The sequence below is a fragment of the Suncus etruscus genome, chromosome 4 (genome assembly GCF_024139225.1).
Source record: "Suncus etruscus isolate mSunEtr1 chromosome 4, mSunEtr1.pri.cur, whole genome shotgun sequence".
NCBI classification, from domain to species: Eukaryota; Metazoa; Chordata; class Mammalia; order Eulipotyphla; family Soricidae; genus Suncus; species Suncus etruscus.
In genome coordinates, this window is record NC_064851.1 from 39,384,687 (window position 1) to 39,406,892 (window position 22,206).

General features: G+C 38.1%; 1 protein-coding gene across 1 annotated transcript in view; it reads left to right on the plus strand.

Annotated features, from left to right (window-relative positions):
- The window catches only part of LOC126007035 (calcium-activated chloride channel regulator 1-like), a 34,639-nt gene extending 13,946 nt beyond the window's left edge, over positions 1-20,693 (plus strand). The window contains 7 exon segments of the mRNA XM_049772554.1: positions 2,915-3,092; positions 4,445-4,545; positions 5,236-5,460; positions 5,722-5,992; positions 7,079-7,246; positions 7,797-8,036; positions 20,353-20,693. Of these exon segments, the coding sequence (XP_049628511.1) occupies positions 2,915-3,092; positions 4,445-4,545; positions 5,236-5,460; positions 5,722-5,992; positions 7,079-7,246; positions 7,797-8,036; positions 20,353-20,693 (1,524 nt within the window).
- The last annotated feature ends 1,513 nt before the right edge of the window (positions 20,694-22,206 follow it).

The following is a 22,206-nucleotide window of genomic DNA, read 5'->3' on the forward strand; positions in this document are numbered from 1 at the left end:
CGTCTGACAGCCCCCACTTCTAATAAAAGACTCAGATCTTTTGCCAAGGTTCAAATTCCAGGCACCTGTAACTGAGGTTTACTGTTAATTGAAGTTAGCAGTCCTCACAAGTGGTTTGGAGGCTTCCACATGAGCCAATTGTTAGTCTGAAGCACCCACAGAGCAGAAGTTTGAGCTATTTTCCCTTAAGTCCTCACTTCTTAGCTGTTTCTTGATTGTCTGTTGACCACTATTGCTAAAATCTCTTTGTTCCCTCAATGCTCTGATCTTCTACCCCTCTGACCTTCTGCTCTCAGGAAGGAAACTTCATCCTGGAAGTGCCTGCTCTTCACATTGATGAAGGCACTAAGACCAGAGTCCCCATCTAAAAAGCAAGACTCCAAATTACAAATTTAATTATTCATTCCCTGTCTTGTGAGTATCTAAATATGTGGTGTGTTGTGCAGACATCATCCACAGAGATCACTTTTTTTAGGGACCGGAGCAATAGCACGGCCATAAGGCGTTTGTATGCGGCCAACAAATAACAGACCCCAGTTTGAATCCTGGCATCCCATATGCTCCCCGAGCCTGCCAGGAGCGACTTCTGGGTGCAGAGCCAGGAGTAACTCCAGAACACTGCAGGGTGTGACCCAAAAAAACAAAATAAAATATTAATATCTTTATTTAAGCAAGATGATTACAAACATGTTTGTAGCTGGGTTTCAGTCATAAAAAAAGTACAACCCTCCTTTTTTCTTTTTTTCGTTTTTGGAGGGGATGGGGATAGCCTCATCTGAAGTACATCCCACTTCAGTGCACTCTTCCTACCAAGCCAGGAGCGATTTCTGATCTCAAAGCCAGGAGTAACCCCTGAGCATCCTGGGGTGTGGCCCAAAAACCAAAAATAAAACAAGACAAAACAAAAAATATTGAAAGCAACTTTTAAGTACTATCATTTAACTTCTTCCAGTACACATGTAAATTTCTTCCAGTGTAAAACAAACTTTGTTTCAGCCTATAAACCAGAAAACTGATTTCCTTTACTGATCCTGTCTGCCTCACCTTGAAAGTGAGAAATGTTATTTTTTTTTTCCTGGCCCCTAATCAACACAAGAGTTAATTTTCCTTGTGCTATCTACTTGTAAAGGGCAAAGGCTTAAGAATACATGCAGGCTGGTCCCGGAGAGATAGCACAGTGGCGTTTGCCTTGCAAGCAGCCCATCCAGGACCAAAGGTGGTTGGTTCGAATCCCGGTGTCCCATATGGTCCCCCGTGCCTGCCAGGAGCTATTTCTGAGCAGACAGCCAAGAGGAACCCCTGAGCACCGCCGGGTGTGACCCAAAAACCAAAAAAAAAAAAAAAATACATGCAGGCCATAAATATCAATATCTTATATTTTGGCTAAATGATATTGGCTAAGTTACTCAAAAAGTTATACTTTATTCAACTGTGGAAAGTTGGAAAATAAATATAAAGTACTATCGTATATATTGTAAGAATTATGCAAGGAAAGAAAGGAGCCAAAGCAGAATTATTATTATGATAATTATGTCATTTACTTCTAAAATATAATAATGCATACATTAGGAATATGCCATAGTATTTATAATATGCCATACTATTTATACTTGTTGGTTTATGTTTTTCTTTATATACTGCTTTTACCGCAGTATCTAATTAGATTATGTAAAATCTCTATCCAAGTCATAAATACCTTCTAATTATTTATATAAATCCATATGAACATATAGATATTTATGAACAGAATGATAAGTGCTAACAATTATTGAGCATATATGCTTTACTAGCTATACATTAACTTTTTTGTCCTTTTGTCCTTACATATATGTTTTCAATCAGCTACTATATATTTGTTTTTTTTTCTTTTTTTTTTTTTTTTTTGAGGACCACACCTGGCAGTGCTCAGGGATTATTCCTGGCTCTGCACTCAGGGATTACTCCTAACAGTGCTCAGAGAAATATATGTGGCGCCCAGGATCAAACCAGTGTGTGATGCATGTTTTATCTCCTCTCCTATATCTCATGCCTAGTTATTATTTTCATACTCATTATGCATACAAGGAAACTGAGGTTTTGAATAATTAAATATCTTTCTCAAGCTCACATACTCAGTTATTGACAAATCTAAGATTCAAATGTATTTCTTTCTAATCCAAAGTTCAAATGTTAATAAATGCCTTGAGCTATTTCATGAACTTATGTAAAAGAGAGTCTGAAAGGAGAATTATAAACACTAAATATTGGCTATTCAATTTAGCAAATAGCAAAGTTGAAATTTATTCTCAAGTTGGCTGAGTATTTTAGACAGAACTTAAATGAAAGGATTTAGTATTTTTGTTCATAAAGGACAAAAATTCATAAAACTTGTGGTACTTGTAAAACACGTAATACTATAATGTATAAGCTTCCTTCTTTGTAGGAGGTCAAGTTTTGTTCTGTTTTGTTTAGGATTATCTGAGGTCTTCAATAATGACAAACTACATTATTTTTTAAGGCTATTTTACTTTGCAGTATTTCTGTGATCCTGACTTTGCAAATGTCTCTAATTTACAGTCTTCTAGAATTTCTTGTTCATCTGCCTCCACCTCAAGTATCTCCTGGGACAATGATAATATTAGTATTCATTGTGTTTACTAAGCACCAGGCACTATTCTAAGTGTTAATATTTTTTCTCTGTTGGGTAGTCTAATTACTTTGATTAAAAGAACTATTAGCAATGACTTTGAAAATTTAAAAACTATTGCATATTTCATCTTTCTTTATGCCAATTCAGCCTAGAATTTTAAGGCAAATTTTTTTCATTTTACCTACTCTAATGTATACACCTAAAGATCAAAAATAAATTTATCCTTAATTTAAAAGTTATAAGAAATGATATTCTGTAATAAATAACCTGGTTTTTCAATATCAGGTAATAAGAAAGGATAACCAAAGCACTTTTGGTTCTGAAATCATACTACTAACAGATGGGGAAGATGATGCTATAAGTTCATGCTTTAAGGAAGTAAAACAAAGTGGTGCAATCATCCACACCATTGCTCTGGGACCTTCAGCAGCCAAAGAACTGGAGAGCCTTTCAAATATGACAGGTAAACCTTTGAATGCAATTAAAATTAAAAGAATGTATTCAGTCTCTCCCTTCCCAGAAAATATTTCTTGTTACATTCAAATGTGCTCAAAAGAATCCTATCCTAAAAATAAATTTGTGTTCCTTTTTCCTTCTTGACATGTATCAGATTAACATCTTTTTTCTACCCACATCTCTTCTCTTTATTTTTACCTACAATAGTTCATCCAATGTACCAACATTTGCTTTCTTCATTCATTTCTCACCACTTTCTCCCAGTACCACAAAATTGAAGCTCCAATGTTACTAATAAGTCCAACTGCAGCTCCAAAATTCTTATTCAGTATCTATAATGCTCACTCTATTTTAGAGATTAAGATAGATAAGGAAATGGAGATGAGTTATAGAGTGGAAAGTTAGAGTCCTGAGAGTTAGAGTTAGAGAAAGTTAGGGTCTCATTCTGCAAGACATTCTTTTCTAAGTCCTTGCACCTAAATAGTCTCTTTTAAACTCTTGTCCCATGTTTTCTGCACTTAATTTTTACTTTATTCTAAATTGTCACTCTAATTATTTTCATACATTTAGATATAACTAGAAAATAATGTCTTAAATTTCATTATCAGACTGTTTCATTTCATTTCATTACTTCATTTCATTGTTATCAGACTGTTTGTCAGACTACTTTTACTAATATGGAAGACACTTCATTCTAATAATCAGTTAACATTAAAAACAATATTTGAGAGACTAAAGTTGATATAGCACAGCAGTAGGGCATTTGCCTTACACACGGCTGACCTGGATGAACTCGGGTTCAATCTGGCATATGGTTCCCTGAGCCTACCAGGAGTGATGTCTGAATGCAGAGCCAGGAGTAGTCCCTGAGAGCAGCTGGATGTGGCCCCCAAACAAAACAAAAACAAACAAAAACACCAGTAATTGACTGGGTTTTGTTGTTGTTGTTATTTTTTGTTTAGTTTTTTTTGTTTGTTTGGGGGTCACATCCAGTAGCACTCAGGGGTTACTCCTGGCTCTACACTCAGATATCACTCCTAGCCAACCCAGAGGACCGTATGGAATGCCAGGAATCAAACCGGGGTCTGTCCTGTGTTGACCACGTGCAAAGCAAATGCCCTATCACTACTGTGCAATCTCTACGGCCTCTTGGCTGAATTTTTTGCTGTTTTTTCACCCTTTCTTATTTTGAGCAATGTGTAATTATTCATACATGACACTAAAGTTTTTAAGATTCTAGGAAATTAATCTTTCACAACTTTAAAAGTAATTAATTGTATAATATATTAATAAGACAATACAAAATATTATTTTTCTTTTAGAAATAGTACTATAAAATTAAATGAAATTCCATTTTAGGAGGACTTCAGTTTTTTGCCAATAAAGATATAAATGGCCTTATTGATGCTTTTAGCAGAATTTCATCTAGGAGTGGCAGCATTACTCAGCAGGCTATTCAGGTGAGTATAGAAGAAAAAATTTTTGCTTTGTTACATTTGTAATAGATTTCTTTTTATGCTAGATGGCAAGTTCTTGCTCTAAATAGAAAACTCTGTTTTTTATATTAATAATTTTTATTTTGATCAAAGTGGTTTACAAATCAGTCACATTAGTATTTCAGGTACAAAGTGACAATTAATCAGGGCATTCCCACCACCAATGTTGTCCTCCCTCCACCCCTGTTCCCAGCCTGCAACCCATATCACCCCTCCTTTGCCTCTTGGGCTGTTAGTATAAGAGGTTCCTTCTGTGTCTAGCATGTTGTAGATTGGGTATAGTTTCTGTTGTAGTTGGCTTTGGATTTGGTGTTCAAGTATGAACATTTTTTATTTCTACTCAATGTTCATATGACTGTTGGGTCTGGGTGCCCTCCATTTAAATAGAAATCTCTTTTGCCTCATACTTTTTCAAATGTGTAAAAGGAAAACATCTGTACCAAATCTGCTTTTCAATGACCCATAGCTATAACTTTTCTTTTTATCCTTCTATTCTCTCTAATTATTAATGCTTTTTATTTGAAAAATTTTCAGGATAACTCTTGGTAATTTTAAGTTCTTAAAAAATAATTTGAGTTATTCTAAAATGACTAGGTGGAAATTTTAATGACTTTTATAACAAATTTATTTTATTTGTTTGTTTTTGTATAATAGCTGGAAAGTAAAGCCTTAAACATTGCAGGAAAGAGGTGGATAAATGGCACCGTGCCTGTGGATAGCACCATTGGGAATGACACTTTTTTTGTTGTCACATGGACAACTAAAATGCCAGACATAGTTCTCCAAGATCCCAAAGGAAAGAAATATAATACCAGAAACTTTGAAAAAGACAAACTTAATATTAGGTCTGCCCGTCTTCGAATACCTGGTATTGCAGAGGTAAGAAAAAATTTAATTTTATCCTTGCTTTATTAAGCAATATTGAAATAGGAGAAAGTCAACCTTTATATACTGTCAATATTAAGATGATAAAAGTTCATATTTCATAAAGATGCAGCAAATAGTATAATTTATAGCCTTATTATTCATAATAGTATACTAAAAACCATTGCTATTAAGCTGCTTAAGTTCCCATATAACTTTATATACCAAAGAAAAGGAAAATAAACATGTCTCTCAAATAGATCATTTAATTTACAGACAGGCACTTGGATTTACAGACTTGAAAATAAAGATGTCCACTCTCAGCTGCTAACAGTGACGGTGACCACAAGAGCAAGAAGCCCTACCACACTCCCAGTAATAGCAATTGCTCACATGAGTCAAAATACAGCACATTACCCTAGCCCAGTGATCATTTATGCATGAGTCAGTCAAGGTTTTTTGCCAGTTCTAGGAATTAATGTAACAGCCATTATAGAAAATGAAGATGGACATCAAGTAACATTGGAACTTTGGGACAATGGTGCAGGTAAGAAAACTCATTCCCCTGAATTTAAAATTGTACGGTGGGAAGGTTGCACTGGTGAAGGGGGTGTTATTTTTTTTATAACTGAAACTCAATTACTAACATGTTTATAAAAAATAATAATAACAAAATATTTTAAAAAAAATAGTATGGTAGGGGCCAGAGAGATAGTACAAAGGCCAGGGTGCTTACTTGCACATAACTTACCTGGGTTCAATCCCCAGACACCCCATATGGTTTCCCCCCGTGAGTGATCATTAAGTGTAGTACAAAGGGCAGGGCACTTTCTTTGAATGTGGCTTACTTGGATTCGATCGTCAGGCACTCCATACGGTTCCACACCAAGAGTGATCCCCGAGTACAGAGCCAGAAGTAACCAATGAGTACTGCTGGTGGGGACCAAAAATCTAAAGTAAATTAAACATAGTAAAATAAAAATAGTATGTAATTAAGGCCAGTGAGATGGTTTCAAAGGGTTATAGGCTTATATTTTAGTGTGTTGCCCTAATTTTGATCTTCCGCATCACGTGGTCACCTGAGCAGTGTCAGGTGTAAGCTTCCCAAAATATAAAATAGTACTATAATCACATGACTTAAAAGTCATATATTGATGAAATACTCATTAAACTTATTTAAAATAAATTTAATGTTGATGTTGTTAAAGCTTTTTAATCAGTAATCTTTTGCATAGAAAACCATGAGCACATTTGACTTCTTTAAATTTATGAATAAGTTAAATTTCCTCCGTGGAATTGAACATACATTTTAATTGTATATATACAATTTTATATATGTTACATATAATTGTATATATTTTTCTCAAGTTATATTTTCCTTATTTTGATAAGTCCTTCATGTAGTAATAAGCAAGTATTAAATTAAGGTTTAACATGAATTACAGTTTTCTGAGATCAAGGGTTAACAAGTAGCAAAAGACAGGTTGTGAATCCTGATGGTTCAGTCTCAAGCTCATGTACTGTATTGCAGTATCTCCCAAAATGGTTGCCTTCATTAGCGCTCATCATCAGTTAATATTATCATTTCCACTCCGTTGAACAGCTATTTATTTCATTTTAATTCTCTATCAAGGTGCTGATACCGTCAAGAATGACGGCATCTATTCAAGATATTTTACAGATTACCATGGAAATGGTAGATACAGTTTAAAAGTACATGCCCAGGGAAGAAAAAATATGTCTAGGTTAAGTTTAAGATCACAGAACAAAGCTCTGTATGTACCAGGCTATGTTGAAAATGGTAAGTAGTATTAATTTACGTATATGAAAATTAAAATTCACTATAAAAAACAAGTATATATAGTTACATAATCATGTTTCAAGAGCCTATTTATATTAATTAGCCTAGTACAGCTCTATGCTCCCATTTGCTTTACTCACATATCCCTCAATTCAATTCATTCTGTTTACATTGAAAAAGAGTGCCTCCTACATAGTGCACTGTGCTAGGTGCTAGAGCTACAAAAATAAATGTCATACCTTCAGTATTTATGATACTTACAGTGTCCTCAAAGAATTTATAATCAAATAGTAAAGAAAAATAGATTAAAATGTAATATTATGGCTCCTGATCGACTTTAGCATAACATCTCAATAATAAAATCTCCTGTCCAATTTTTAAATGATGCCAATAAAATAAGTCTTTCTCCCACCAATAGCTGTTATGTTTCAATTTCTACTATCATTGTTAAATCTCTCCACAGCAGCAGTATAAGGTTATAAGCAAAAATAGGTATGCTAAAAAAAAATAGGTATGCTAATATAAATTAGCAAATTACTCTTTTTGATAGGTAAAATTATACTGAATCCACCCAAACCAGAAGTGGAAAATTTCATGGGAGAAATTCAAGTCGAAGACTTTAACAGACTAACCTCTGGAGAATCATTTGTTGTATCAGGAGCTCCTCCTCCTGGTAATAATACTCATGTGTTCCCACCTAGTAAAATTACAGACCTTGAGGCCAAATTTAAAGAGGATAATATTCAACTTTCATGGACTGCCCCTGGAAAAGTCCTTGATAAAGGAAAAGGTAAGCTTGGCATTATAATTTTTAATTCGTTGGAATTAATTTACTAAACTATATATTTTAGGAGTACAATTACATAGACATTACATTTCTAAATGTTCTGTAATAAATTCCAGCAGCATTTGGATGTTATTTATAAATAATACATCAAATGTCTACTGTATGCCATTATTCTCCTGTTTTCATATGAGAACACTAAAATCAAAAGAGATAATAAACTCATGCAAGTTATTTTTAAATTTTATAATTCTAACAGTCTTGTCAGATTCTGCTTCACATCTTAAAAAGTGCGTTATGAAATAATAGATCAACAGCTCTCCTTTGTCTTCTTTTCTCCATGGCAGTGAGAAATTATTTTACTTATGTTGCATGGTTTCATTATTCATTGATGTTTTGCTGGATTTTCAAATACTATTAGTTTCTAAAAAGTAATCCCTACTAGCAACATAATGTAGAGTGCAGAAGACAAGATCCACAAGTTAACGATTTTATGCAATGTGACAAGATATGTACTATGTAGTAAGCACAGAATGATATTATATTCATGAGAAAACCATAAATCCCTGACTAGGAATCATATCACAGGGTTTATCTTAGAAAAAGCTTCTCAGGAAAAACTTTCCCTGATATATCTTGAAATAGATAAATCAGTTAAATAAAGGTATCCTTCAGAGAGAAAGGACGGCATGCATGTAAACAACTTGCTTGAGATATTTGGCCCTGGAATTTGAACACAGATCAAGGCCAAGATGTCAAATTTATTTAAAGTTCCTGAAAACTAATTGTCTTCACTTTAAAAAAATATAATCATTTCTGTCTTGTTTTTAAACTTCATTAAATTTAATTACTAATGCCTACCATTTTCTAATGTTATATTAGAATAGTAAATTTTTAAATCATAATAAGGGCAGGAGCAATAGCACAGAAGGTAGGTCATTTGCCTTGCACATGGTCTACCTGGGTTCAATCCCCAACATCCCATATGGTTCCCCAAACCTGCCAGGAGCAATTTCTGAGCAAAGAGCCAGGAATAACCCCTGAGTGTCACCAAATGTGGCACAAAATCCAAAAAATAAATAAAACCAATATTTATAGTTTATTTTTAAAGTAAAATAAAAGTTATATGCAATATTTACACATTTAATAACTTAAGGGCTGTAGGTCTGTCACTATTAAAAGGCCACATATTCCAAAATCCTTCTCCTGGGTTATATTCCTTTTCTATTTTCAAAGGAAAAGACAATCTTTACTCTTTCATTCACAAGATAATTTCTTAAAGTTATATTTTTAATTTTACTATTACTTTAGAAAAATACCATTTAAACTTCAGGGGAAAAAACACACTTTCCATAAAGAGCTCTTTTTTTGTTTGTTTGTTTGTTTGTTTGTTTGTTTTGGGTCACACCCAGCTGTACTCAGGGGTTATTCCTGGCTCTATGCTCAGAAATTGCTCCTGGCAGGCTCGAGGGACCATATGGTATGACGGGATTCAAACCACCGTCCTTCTGCATGCAAGGCAAATGCTCTACTTCCATGCTACATCTCCGGCCTCAACCATAAAGAGCTCTTTTGTACTTCCACATTGAAAGCTCTTATCATGACTGCTTTTGAAATATATTTTGCATATTGTAATCAAACATGACACAGAGAAAAATCTTTTAAAAATTACTTAGAGGCCCCGGAGACCCCAGACGCCGGCCCGAAAGGCCTGCGCGGATCCCTGTCCTTTATACGGGCGCCTAGCCCGCCACATCCCGCAAAGACCCCATACGCCGGCCCGAGAGGCCTGCGCGGGTCCTGGCCCTTTCACACGGGCGCCTAGCCCGCCACATCCCCCGGAGACCCCAGACGCCGGCCCGGGAGGCCTGCGCAGGTCCCTGCTCCTCTACAAGGGCGCCTAGCCCGCCACATCCCCCGGAGACCCCAGACGCCGGCCCGGGAGGCCTGGGTGAGTCCCTCCTGCCTCACGCGGGAGCCTAGCCCAGCACATCCCCCGGAGACCCCAGACGCCGGCCCGAAAGGCCTGCGCGGGTCCCTGCCCTTTTACACGGGCGCCTAGCCCGCCACATCCCGCGGAGACCCCAGACACCGGCCCGAGAGGCCTGCGCGGGTCCTTGCCCTTTCACACGGGCGCCTAGACCGCCACATCCCCCGGAGACCCCAGACGCCGGCCCGGGAGACCTGGGTGAGTCCCTCCTGTCTCACGCGGGAGCCTAGCTGGGCACATCCCCCGGAGACCCCAGACGCCGGCCCGAAAGGCCTGCGCGGGTCCCTGTCCTTTACACGGGCGCCTAGCCCGCCACATCCCGCAAAGACCCCATACGCCGGCCCGAGAGGCCTGCGCGGGTCCTTGCCCTTTCACACGGGCGCCTAGCCCGCCACATCCCCCGGAGACCCCAGACGCCGGCCCGGGAGGCCTGCGCGGGTCCCTGCTCCTTTACAAGGGCGCCTAGCCCGCCACATCCCGCGGAGACTCCAGACGCCGGCCCGGGAGGCCTGCGCGGGTCCCTGCTCCTTCACGCGGGCGCCTAGCCCACCACATCCCCCAGAGACCCCAGACGCCAGCCTGGGAGGCCTGGGTGAGTCCCTGCTGCCTCACGCGGGAGCCTAGCCCAGCACATCCCAGGGACCACGAGCGCCTGCGAGAGTGATTTGGGCAAGTCCCTTCCCCCAGGTGGGCACCTGGAACGGCAACTTGAGCAACCCGAATAGACGGGGGGAGATAGGGCCAGCCTTCTGGACTCGCAGGTGATCTAGAGCAGTCCACCCCCCTGGACCCTGGAGTGGACCAGGGACTCCCCAAGGGCGAGGGCAGAGCCTGAAGGGTCGGACTGAGGGAACTCATTCAAGGGAAACTTGGAGGGGGCAGAGCTCCATTGACTCCCAGAGAAAGGAGGGGGGATTGGGAGCTAGGCTCAATAGCGCCAGCAACCAGTGTGGCCAGGAGTGGAACTGCACCGCCGACAGAAATAAGGAGTAGAAAAGCAATAATACCCACTGCAGGAGGACCGAAATCTAGGTAGCAAAGGGGAGGAGAAAGAGCCAGGTTCAACAAGCCCACCCAACAGCATCCTCTAGAATCACCTTCAGGAAGGGGACCAAAGCAGGCCGAAATTAGAAGCCACAGCACTCCAAAACACGCCATTAAATACAAAGAATTATGCGTAAATCAAGGAAATCCCTAATATCTGGAGACAACATGACAAACCCTATTAAATTTCCAAGTCCACCAAAACGCACAGATCCATGGGAAGAAGACCTAAAAGCGGTCATGAGGAAGGAAATGCAAGAATTACTAAAACAGATGAAAGAAACCCTAGCAACCGAGTATAAGAAAGCCATGGATGAAAGAATCAGCCAAATTAAAGAAGAAATGTCAAAGAACATGAGAGATTCCATACAAAAAGAAGTGAAGGATTTAAAAGACAAAGTAACAAGCCTTACAAGCAGAAACACAGAGTTGGAGAAGCACATCGAAGAACTCGAAGGAAAACTGCAATCAAAAAATGATCAAGAAACCAACAAAGAAATAAAAGGCAAAGCACTGGAAGGTAAAATCCAATATCTAATGAATAAAGACAAAAGAAACAATCTAAGAATTGTAGGTATACCAGAAGGAGAGGAAATAGGGAAGGGGGAAGAACAGGTAGTCAGGGAGATAATAACAGAGAACTTTCCCACCCTCTGGAAAGACAATTCAGGACAAATCCAGGAAGTCAAGAGAGTCCCTAATAAAATAGACCCTAATAAACCCACACCAAGACAGATAATAATCCAAATGGCAAAAAACAAAGAGAAAGAGGAACTCCTGAAAGCAATAAGGGAGAAAAAAACCTCAAGTACAAAGGAAAAGACATAAGAATCAAACCAGATCTCCCATTTGAAATAATTCAAGCAAGAAGACAGTGGAATGACATATTTAAACGACTGAATGAAAGAAATTTCCAACCCAGGGTCCAATACCCAGCAAAACTATCATTCATATGGGAGGGCAGACTAAAAACATTCTCAAATATGAACGAACTTGAACTATTTGTGCAAACTAAACCGATACTAAGCGATTTACTCAGAGACGAATTACACAATCCAAACCCCCGATTGTAACAACAACCACCCCACACAATACAACTGCACAACAGTCCTCTCTATCAATAATTTCCCTAAATGTAAACGGACTAAACTCTCCAATTAAAAGACACATAGTAGAGAACTGGGTTAGGAAAAATAAACCGGACTTCTGCTGTCTACAAGAAACACACCTACAGTTACAGGATAAGCACAGGCTTAGAATAAAAGGATGGAAAGTAATCATCCAGGCCAATGGAAAACAAAAAAGAGCAGGGACAGCAATTCTCATATCAGATCAAATTGTATTCAACCTCAAGAAAGTGATCAGAGACAAAGAGGGTCACTACTTACTGATCAGGGGAACATTAGATCAAGAAACACTAACCCTGGTCAATATATATGCACCTAATCTAGAGTCAGCAAAATATGTGAGGCAACTACTGGCAAACCTGGAGAAACACATGAAGGGAAATGTGATAATAGTAGGGGACCTGAATACTCCACTATCACCACTGGACAGATCCACCAAACAGAAAAATAGCAAAGAAATAAGAGCTCTAAATGAAAAATTAGAAGATTTAGGGCTGATAGACTTATATAGAGCCCTCCATCCCCAGAAAGCAGAATACACATTCTTCTCAAGCCCACATGGAACCTTCTCCAGAATAGACCATGTCTTAGGATACAAAGCCAACCTATATAAGACCACAAAGGTAAGGATCATTAGAAGTACCCTTTCAGATCACTATGCAACAGAGGTTAAAATTGATATCAAGAAGAAGCAATGGAGAAAAACTAATACCTGGAGATTAAATAACATGCTGCTCAACAACACCTGGATCAAAGAACAACTCAAGGAAGAAATAAAAAGATTCCTTGAGACAAATGACAATGAAGAGACAACATGTCAAAATTTATGGGACACAGCAAAAGCAGTAATTAGGGGGAAACTCATAGCAATACAGGCCTATGTCAAGAAACAGGAAAATAACAAAACCAACAGTTTAAAAGATCACCTCAAAGAATTGGAGCAACAGCAACAGAGAAATCCAACCACAACCAGAAGGCAAGAAATAATAAAAACCAGAGCAGAAATAAACAACATCGAAACTAAGAAAACAATACAAAAAATCAATGAGACCAGGAGTTGGTTTTTCGAAAAAATAAACAAGATAGACAAACCATTGGCAAAACTCACCAAAAAAAAGAGGGAAAACACCCAAATCAATAGGATCACAAATGAAAGGGGAGAGATTACAACAGAACCCCATGAAATACAACATATCATGAGATCATATTATGAACAACTATACTCAACTAGGCTAGAGAACCCAGTAGAAATCGACAGATTCTTGGACAAACACCCTCTGCCAAAGCTGGAAAAGGAAGATCTAGAAAGTCTAAACAATCCAATCACCTCAGAGGAAATTGAAGATGTAATTAAAAAACTCCCTAAGAACAAAAGCCCAGGCCCAGATGGATTTACAGGTGAATTCTATCAAACATTTCAAGAAGACTTACTACCACTTTTCCATAGGCTTTTCCAAACCATAGAAAAAACAGGAATCCTCCCCAACTCCTTTTATGAGGCTAATATCACACTCATTCCCAAAGAAGGCAAAGACACCACTAAGAAAGAAAACTACAGACCAATCTCACTAATGAACATAGATGCAAAAATTCTCAACAAAATCTTAGCAAACCGAATCCAACACTTCATCAAAAAGATCATTCATCACGACCAAGTGGGATTCATACCAGGAATGCAAGGTTGGTTCAACATACGCAAATCAATCAATATGATACATCACATCAACAACATGAAAGACCAAAACCACATGATCATATCAATTGACGCAGAGAAGGCGTTTGACAAAATCCAACATCCTTTCATGCTAAAGACACTCAGCAAAATAGGATTAGAAGGAACCTTCCTCAAGATAGTTACAGCTATATATGAAAAGCCTATAGCCAACATTATACTTAACGGCGAGAAACTAGAAGCATTCCCACTAAGGTCAGGAACTAGACAAGGCTGTCCACTCTCTCCACTCTTATTCAATATAACTTTAGAAGTCCTAGCAATAGCAATCCGACAAGAGAAGGGAATCAAAGGAATTCAAGTAGGGAAAGAGGAACACAAGCTATCTCTATTTGCCGACGATATGATGATCTACATCAAAAACCCTAAAGAGTCCACAGTAAAACTCCTAGAAACAATCAACCAATACAGCAAAGTGGCTGGATACAAAGTAAATACACAAAAGACAGTAGCGTTTCTATATACAAACAATGAAGTTGAGGAGAGAGAGATTAAAAATACAATTCCATTCAAGATAATATCAAAAAATATCAAGTATCTAGGAATCAACCTTACAAGAGAAGTGAAAGACCTATACCAGGAAAACTTCAAAACACTTCAGAAAGAAATTGAAGACGATCTAAAGAAATGGAAGAACATCCCATGCTCATGGATAGGTAGAATTAACATAGTCAAAATGACTATCTTACCCAAACTTCTATATAGATTTAATGCAATCCCTATCCAAATCCAGACACAATTCTTTAAAGAAATAGAACAATCAATCACAAAATTCATCTGGAACCACAAAAGACCCAGGATAGCCAAACACATATTGAAAAACAAGAAGCTGGGAGGCATCTCCTTACCTAACTTGAAACTATACTATAAAGCCATAGTAATTAAAACAGCATGGTACTGGAACAGAGACAGGACCTCAGACCAGTGGGTCAGAACAGAATTCCCTGACATAAACCCCCAGATATACAGCCAACTAATATTTGATAAAAGAGGCAAGAATCTGAAATGGAACAAAGAAAGCCTATTCAACAAATGGTGTTGGTACAACTGGAAAACCACATGTAAGAAAGTGAAAATCGACCCATATCTCACCCCTTATACAAAAGTCAACTCAAAATGGATCAAAGACCTTGAAATCAGACCCGAATCTATAAAGTTTATCGAGAATAAAATAGGCAGAACACTCGAAGACCTATATATCAAAAAGGTCTTTGAGAATGGAGCACCAATGGCAAGAACTTTAGCATGTAATATAAACAAATGGGACTACATCAAACTAAAAAGCTTCTGCATGGCAAAACAAACCCTACTTAACGCAAGAAGACAGCTAACAGAATGGGAAAAAATCTTTTCACTCGACATATCAGATAAAGGCCTGATATCTAGAACATACAAAGCACTCAGAAAGCTGAGACCCTCAAAACCAAATAAAGCCATAAAAAAATGGGGAGATGAAATGAATAGACACTTCTCTGAGGAAGACAGAAGGATGGCCAACAAACACATGAAAACATGCTCACCTTCACTCATCATCAGGGAGATCCAAATCAAGACAACAATGAGATACCACCTTACACCAGTGAGGATGGCTCACATCAAAAATAATGGAAACAACCTTTGTTGGCGGGGATGCGTTATGAAAGGAACTCTCATTCACTGCTGGTGGGAATGCCCCCTAGTCCAACATCTATGGAGAAAAGTCTGGAGAGTGCTCAAAGAACTCAGAATTGAGCTGCCATTTGACCCAGCAATTGCTCTCCTAGGCATATACCCCCAAGATGGAAGGGCATTCATTCCAAAATACGTATGCACCCCACTATTTATTGCAGCACTCAGTATAATAGCCAAATCTTGGAACCAACCTCGATGTCCAACAACAGATGAATGGATCATTAAGATGTGGTACATATACACAATGGAATATTACATGGCAGTCAGAAACGATACAATCACAGACTTTGCAGCAACATGGATGGACTTAGATTATGTTATGTTAAACGAAGTAAGTCAGAAGACAAAAGATAAACACAGAATGGTGGCACTATTCTGAAACACCTAGAACATATAGTTTAAACACAACTAATACCTAACAATCAAATAACAGGGTTTAACAGGGTAGAAACTTCGAACACTGTAATACTCAACATATACGTGGGAGCAGTGTCCAAAATTCATGAAAAAGGAGCAACACAAACACTTGACAACACATTATACCACAAAGAAAACAGCAACAACAGAAACAACAGCATTAAGAGAACAGGTAAGTAATCAGACTTCCAAAACAAAGGCCCACAATAATCCCTTAGAGTTCGTATACAGGAACACAAGTATAGAACACCAAGGGAAATCACGACTGCAATGGCAGCATACCATAGCACTATGTTTTAATGCCTTTATCTTACTATATTTTAAATAACCTCTCAGCTTTTCTGTCCACAGGCGCCCTTGGATACAAAGGGCGGACAAACTAAGATGGCAACTCGGGATACCACACGAGATACCATACATAGCATGCACTATGAGAGGGCCACGAGAAAACTCTCTAACATATACTTTATCTCTAGGTTATTCCTTCTTTTAGGAATTGAAGCAAGTGACCAGTCAGACCACCGAAGCAGTGCCTGTGATGTACAGACTTAAACTACAGGCTCTATTCTTCGAACACATTCAACCTAACCAGCATTCCCTTGCTATTCTCCCCTCTCTTCTCACTACTTTTTTTTTTTTAATTCTATTCTTCTCTTTACTTTTTCCCCTTTCTCTTCTCCTTTTCTTTCTAAGGTATTTTCTCTTTCCTCTCCCTGCATACCCCTCCCATATACCTTTCCCCTGTCTCCCCTCTGGAAATCCAACTATCCCTTCACCCCTCAATTCCATCCAGATCTCCCACCATATTAAAACTCTTCACCCTCAATCCTTAATCTATTAGGCATCAAGGCCGACCTCCTACCCAACGAAACAGTACCCAGCACCCAGGCGAGGGGACACCCAGTCAAACCCACACCTCGTCTCCTGCAAGAAAAGACAGCCAACTCCCTGCGGACTCATGCTGTGCGGCCTTCCCTACCAACTCACCCTAACGTGGACTGTTTCTTGAAACCGGATCTAGGTCCAAAAGTATCCCCAACGCAAGAACTCTTCCAAGACCTCCCTGCCACAAATTTTTACCAATCTGAAGAAGGTCAGGGGGTGGGATAGGAAGATGCCTGGGAACCCACACACCACAGGAAACACCCAAAAGACAATGGGAAAAACTGTACCTCCAACATAGGCATAAGACTGGTAATACACCACCTCTTTACCTACTCTCCCCCAAATGTAAGGTAGTCTTTTGCACCACTTTGGTCCTTTAAAAAACCTCACTAACTCACCTTAAAATTTTTTTTTAATTTTTTAATTTTTTTTAATTATTAATTAATTTATTTTTTAAATGTTTGTCCTACATATACATTTGTGAGCGCATACATTTTTATTTCCTTTTTTTTTTTTTCTTTTCCTCGCTTTTGGGTATGTGATCTGTTTCTGTTATCCCCTCTGTCCACCCACAAATATACAGACATTATAATGTAGCACCACTTCCCCCTGCAAAGGCACACCAAATAAAGGGGAAATCTTACACATAAAAAAAAAGAGCTCTTGTCTACTAGAGATGGGAACTCATAGTTGTTTACAAAACAGGGATATCTCCTACCTTGAAAATATGTCATGTGGAATCAACTTAGACCTCAGGTGATTAGATACCATTCATCCAGCCTTGAACCCTGGATCCCAGACATAGAAACGGCACAGTTCCTCACAACAGTGGCAAGAAACAAATCCCAGCCGGGACAGCCTTAATACTGCGGGGTCAACAACAAGGGCCAACTCTAACATGATTTCCTGACAATGAGGAAAATCTGAACATCCTGACCTTAGAGCAGATTAACCTACCTTACCAGCTAACGACAAGACACAACCAGAAGTCTTGGCACCCTTTGGTAGGTCCAAAAGCCAAGATCGTGATTTATAGTTGACTGGCTGCTAGAACTACGACCAGACGGTATACATCTTGGGACCAAAAAAAAAAAAAAAAAAAAAAAGCCCTAGTTTAGGGTTTGAACTATGACCTGCACAATAACCAGGACCCCCAGTCCCAAAGGTCCGGCAGAGAAAATTGTAACGGAACAGGGCTTTTGGAAGCACAAAGAAAGATGCTATCCTAGGTGCCACCCTAGGATCAGGGCAAAGACCAAGATCACCAACGACAGAAGATGGATTAAAATGATACGGAGGTAACAGAACCTCTAGAACCACAAAGACTGACTTCATCATAAGTCCCACTTCAGGAGCTGTGCAGAAACTGAGACCTCTAAACACAGAACAGAAGTCTTCCACACACCAAAAAAAAAAAAAAAAAAAAACCACCACCGGGAGAGTAAAGGCTCCTGAGCAAAGTCTAGTGTTGATCCCATGACAGTATGCTCCAAGGACGGAGAAACCCCATATCTCTTAGGCCAAGTGAATTCCTTTTCGAATGACCCCAATATTTACTGTGCCAGGGCAGGAGGGAAAAAATAAAAATACAAAAAGCACAAAACCTTGGTTATTATCTATATATTTTTTACCTCCATTTATTATTGTTGTTATTATTTGTATTCACCTATCTATTTTGGTCGATTTCTCTGTTTGGGAGTGATTATTGAAATTGTCCCCAACCATACTTATATTTTCTCTTCCTTTCTTTTCTTTCGTTATGTGCTATGCCATGTTTCTCATTTCAAGACCATGGCGTGTTTTTTTTGTTTGTTTGTTTTTGCTGGTTTTGCTTTTTGTTGTTTGTTTGTTTGCCTGTTTTTTTTTTTTTGTGGTGCTTATCGATACGGCTCAAGCCCTCACTAGATATTTGACACTTCTTTTGGTACTGGTGGAGTGTTTCACCTTCTTTTTCTCCATCTCTCAAATCGATGATGAGAGCCTCTAGAAGGATTCCGCCCAGTTTCGGGGTATTAGATCCTTACCCCAGTTTATTACTTTTCTCTTTTTCAAACAAAACCACGCAAATTGAACTAGCTAGTCCTGTCTCCAGTTAGAGGGGGAACTAAGGGAGGCATCAAGACCAAACAGGTGCAAGACTACTAAGTTGTGGGTTAGATACAGAGGGGACCACATATTCTAGCCGACCTGGGATGAGGGAAGAGGAAATGGGAGGTAGGACAGAAACGGAGGTGTAGGGAGGACAATTTGGTGATGGGAATCCCCCCTGATTTTATGTAAATATGTACCTAAAATATTATTGTCAACACTATGTAAACCATTATGATCAAAATAAAAATTAAAAAAAATATATATGAAAAAAAAAATAAAAAAAAATAAAATAGTGTTGGAAGAATAAAAAAAAAAATTACTTAGAGAAGGAGCTGGAGAGAGCACAGCGGTAGGGTGTTTGCCTTGCATGTGGCTGACAGAAAGTGGTTCAATTCCAGCATCCAATATGATCCCCCGAGCCTGCCAGGGGCGATATCTAAGCTCAGAGCCAGGAGTAACCCCTGAGTGACACCAAGTGTGGCCAAAATCCAAACAAACAGAAAAAAAATTACTTAGAGAAAGAACTACACTAACAACTATCACGATAATGTTGCACTGGTAAAGGAGGGAGGGTGTTCTTTTCCTGACTAAAACCCAACTACAAATATGTTTGTTAACATGATGCTTAAATAAAGATATTATTTTTTAAAAAATTACTTCCATTAAAAATTCACAAAAATGGGGCCAGAGAGATCTTACAACAGCAGGGTGTTTGCCTTGCACGCAGCAGATCCAGGACTGACAGTGATTCAAATCCCAGAATCCCATATGGTCCCCATGCCTGCCAGGAGAGATTTCTTAGTGCAGAGCCAGAAGTAACCCCTGAGTGCTGCTGAGTGTGACCGAAAAACCAAAAACAAAAACAAAAACAAAAAAAAACCATAAATTAAGTTAATTTACTAAATTAAGTTAATTCTACATTCAATCTAATCATAATTAAACCTTCAGTTCAAGACTTGGTTTCTAAGGAATGTGTTCTTTTATTATAGGAACTAAACTTTTAAAAAATCCAACCATTTGTACACTAGGAAGGAAAGCGCTTGACCATATTTAACCACAAAAGCCCGAAATAGTCAGGACCTAATCTCCATTTTTCCTTATAACAAATATTAAGAAGTTGTAGCTGTTATTAAATGTTACCTTTCAGTAATCCAAATGAAGACAGTAGCAGTACCATAAAAAAAATGTAATCTTGAAGTACTTAAATTCTCTAGGGCACAATTTTTGTTACTACAAAAATACACTAATTAACAAAACCTAGAATATGTTTCTGATAAGCTCCTAAATGAAAGGCAGTATAGTGACAAGAAGTCAAGAAGTCATACCATTGGTTTTAATATAAAGACATGCCTATTTGCTTTCCAGCTAGTAGCTACATTATAAGAATAAGTGAGTGTTTCCTGGATCTCCGAAATTATTTTGACAATGCTGCTTTAGTGAATACATCTAGTCTGATGCCTCAAGAAGCTGGCTCAAGAGAATGCTTTGAATTTAAACCAGAACCATTTAAAGCAGAAAATGGCACTAAATTATATATTGCAATTCAATCCATCTATGAAAGCAATCTCACCTCAAATGTTTCTAATATTGCCCAAGCAAACAAGATTATTCTTCGACCAGAACCCAGTGTCCCAGCTCTGGGCAACAGTATTTCTGCAATCAATTTGGCAACTTTGGGATTAGCTGTGGTTTTGTCTTTATTTTAAATTATAAACTGTCTGTTCTAAAAATCAATACTATAATGCATGTTTAAAATTTCTTTAGAATTCAATTTATTCATTTGGTATTATAATATTTCATGGAATATAAGAATAAAGGAAGAGGGTCATAAATTTCCTAATCCCTTGAGTTGATATATACTAATTAAGTTGCTAAACTTAAAATGGATCAATAAAATCAAAATAAACTATTAAAATGAGACCACTTACTATGTTTGAAACATCTATTTATCAATATAAATATGATATAATCTAAAGCCAAAAAAAATGGTGCAGTCTGCAGCCTAGTGTGCCTGCCTTGCAAGCATATCATCATGAATTCAAATCCTCAGTGTTCCACCCATGTTCAGTATAGTCCTGGAAGCTCTGCTGTTTGTGCCTGGCAGCTTAGATCTTCGCAGTCTTCACTGCTATAAGCAATTTCCATAGTACCATAGCCAAATGTGCGTAAGTACCAAAAAAAAGGAGTGTGCCCTGCCATTGTGCACTGCAATTGAAAAGATGTGTGAACGCAACTGCCATAAAGTGCAACAGCTAATGAGCATGTGTGTGATCACATGTCAAGCACCATGCCTATAACTTGTGTCTTAACTAAGAATGTGACCCATAGTCAACACTATAATTTAAAAGGAATAAACTTCAGTGAACACTGCACCTGAGTATGCAAGTACTACACAACTGATATGTGACCCCAATGAGTATCATAACTAAAAATAAATGAGTAGTATTCAAGTAGAATTCACAGAAATAACCATAATAACAACAACCAAAGAAAAGGAAACAAGAGGTATTGTGTGGGAGAAGTGTTGAGGCCCACAGTACGTAGGGCATTTGCCTTGCACTCAACCAATCCAAGTTTGACTCCTGGCATCCCTTGTGCTTGCCAGGAGTAATTTCTGAGTACAGAGCCAGGAGTAACTCTGAGAGTCAAGGGTTTGACCCCACAAAAATAAACTTAAGAAAATAAAAAGGGACTGGGGCAGAAGTTAAAAACACAGTAGTTAAAACTGTGCATTGACTGACCCAGGTTCAATCCCCTGCATTGCATATGGTCTCCTGAACCCTGCCAGAAGTGATCCCTGAACACAAATCCAGGAGTAAGCACTGAGAACTACACAGTATGGACAATCTTAACCAAAAAAAGAAATACAATTTGTATTTGTGGATTTTTTAAAGTGCATTTCCAGAACGTTAATGTACTACAAATTTATTTGGTATAGTAACAAAAGCAGAATTTAACCAAACCACTTGAAAATATACATGTATTAAAAATATCAAATATTTTATAACAGAATTATTAATTCTTTATTGAATAAATGCTTCTCATTTACATATAGTCAAAAAGATTACAGAAATAGTCTTTTCATGTGAAATGGCCTAAAGAAAGACGTCAAATATTTTTCTATTATTTTTATCCCAGTATAATTAAAAGCAGTATATAAAAGCGTTATATTAAACACAAAATGACAATTAAATAGCCTGAATATTTTAGTACATATAT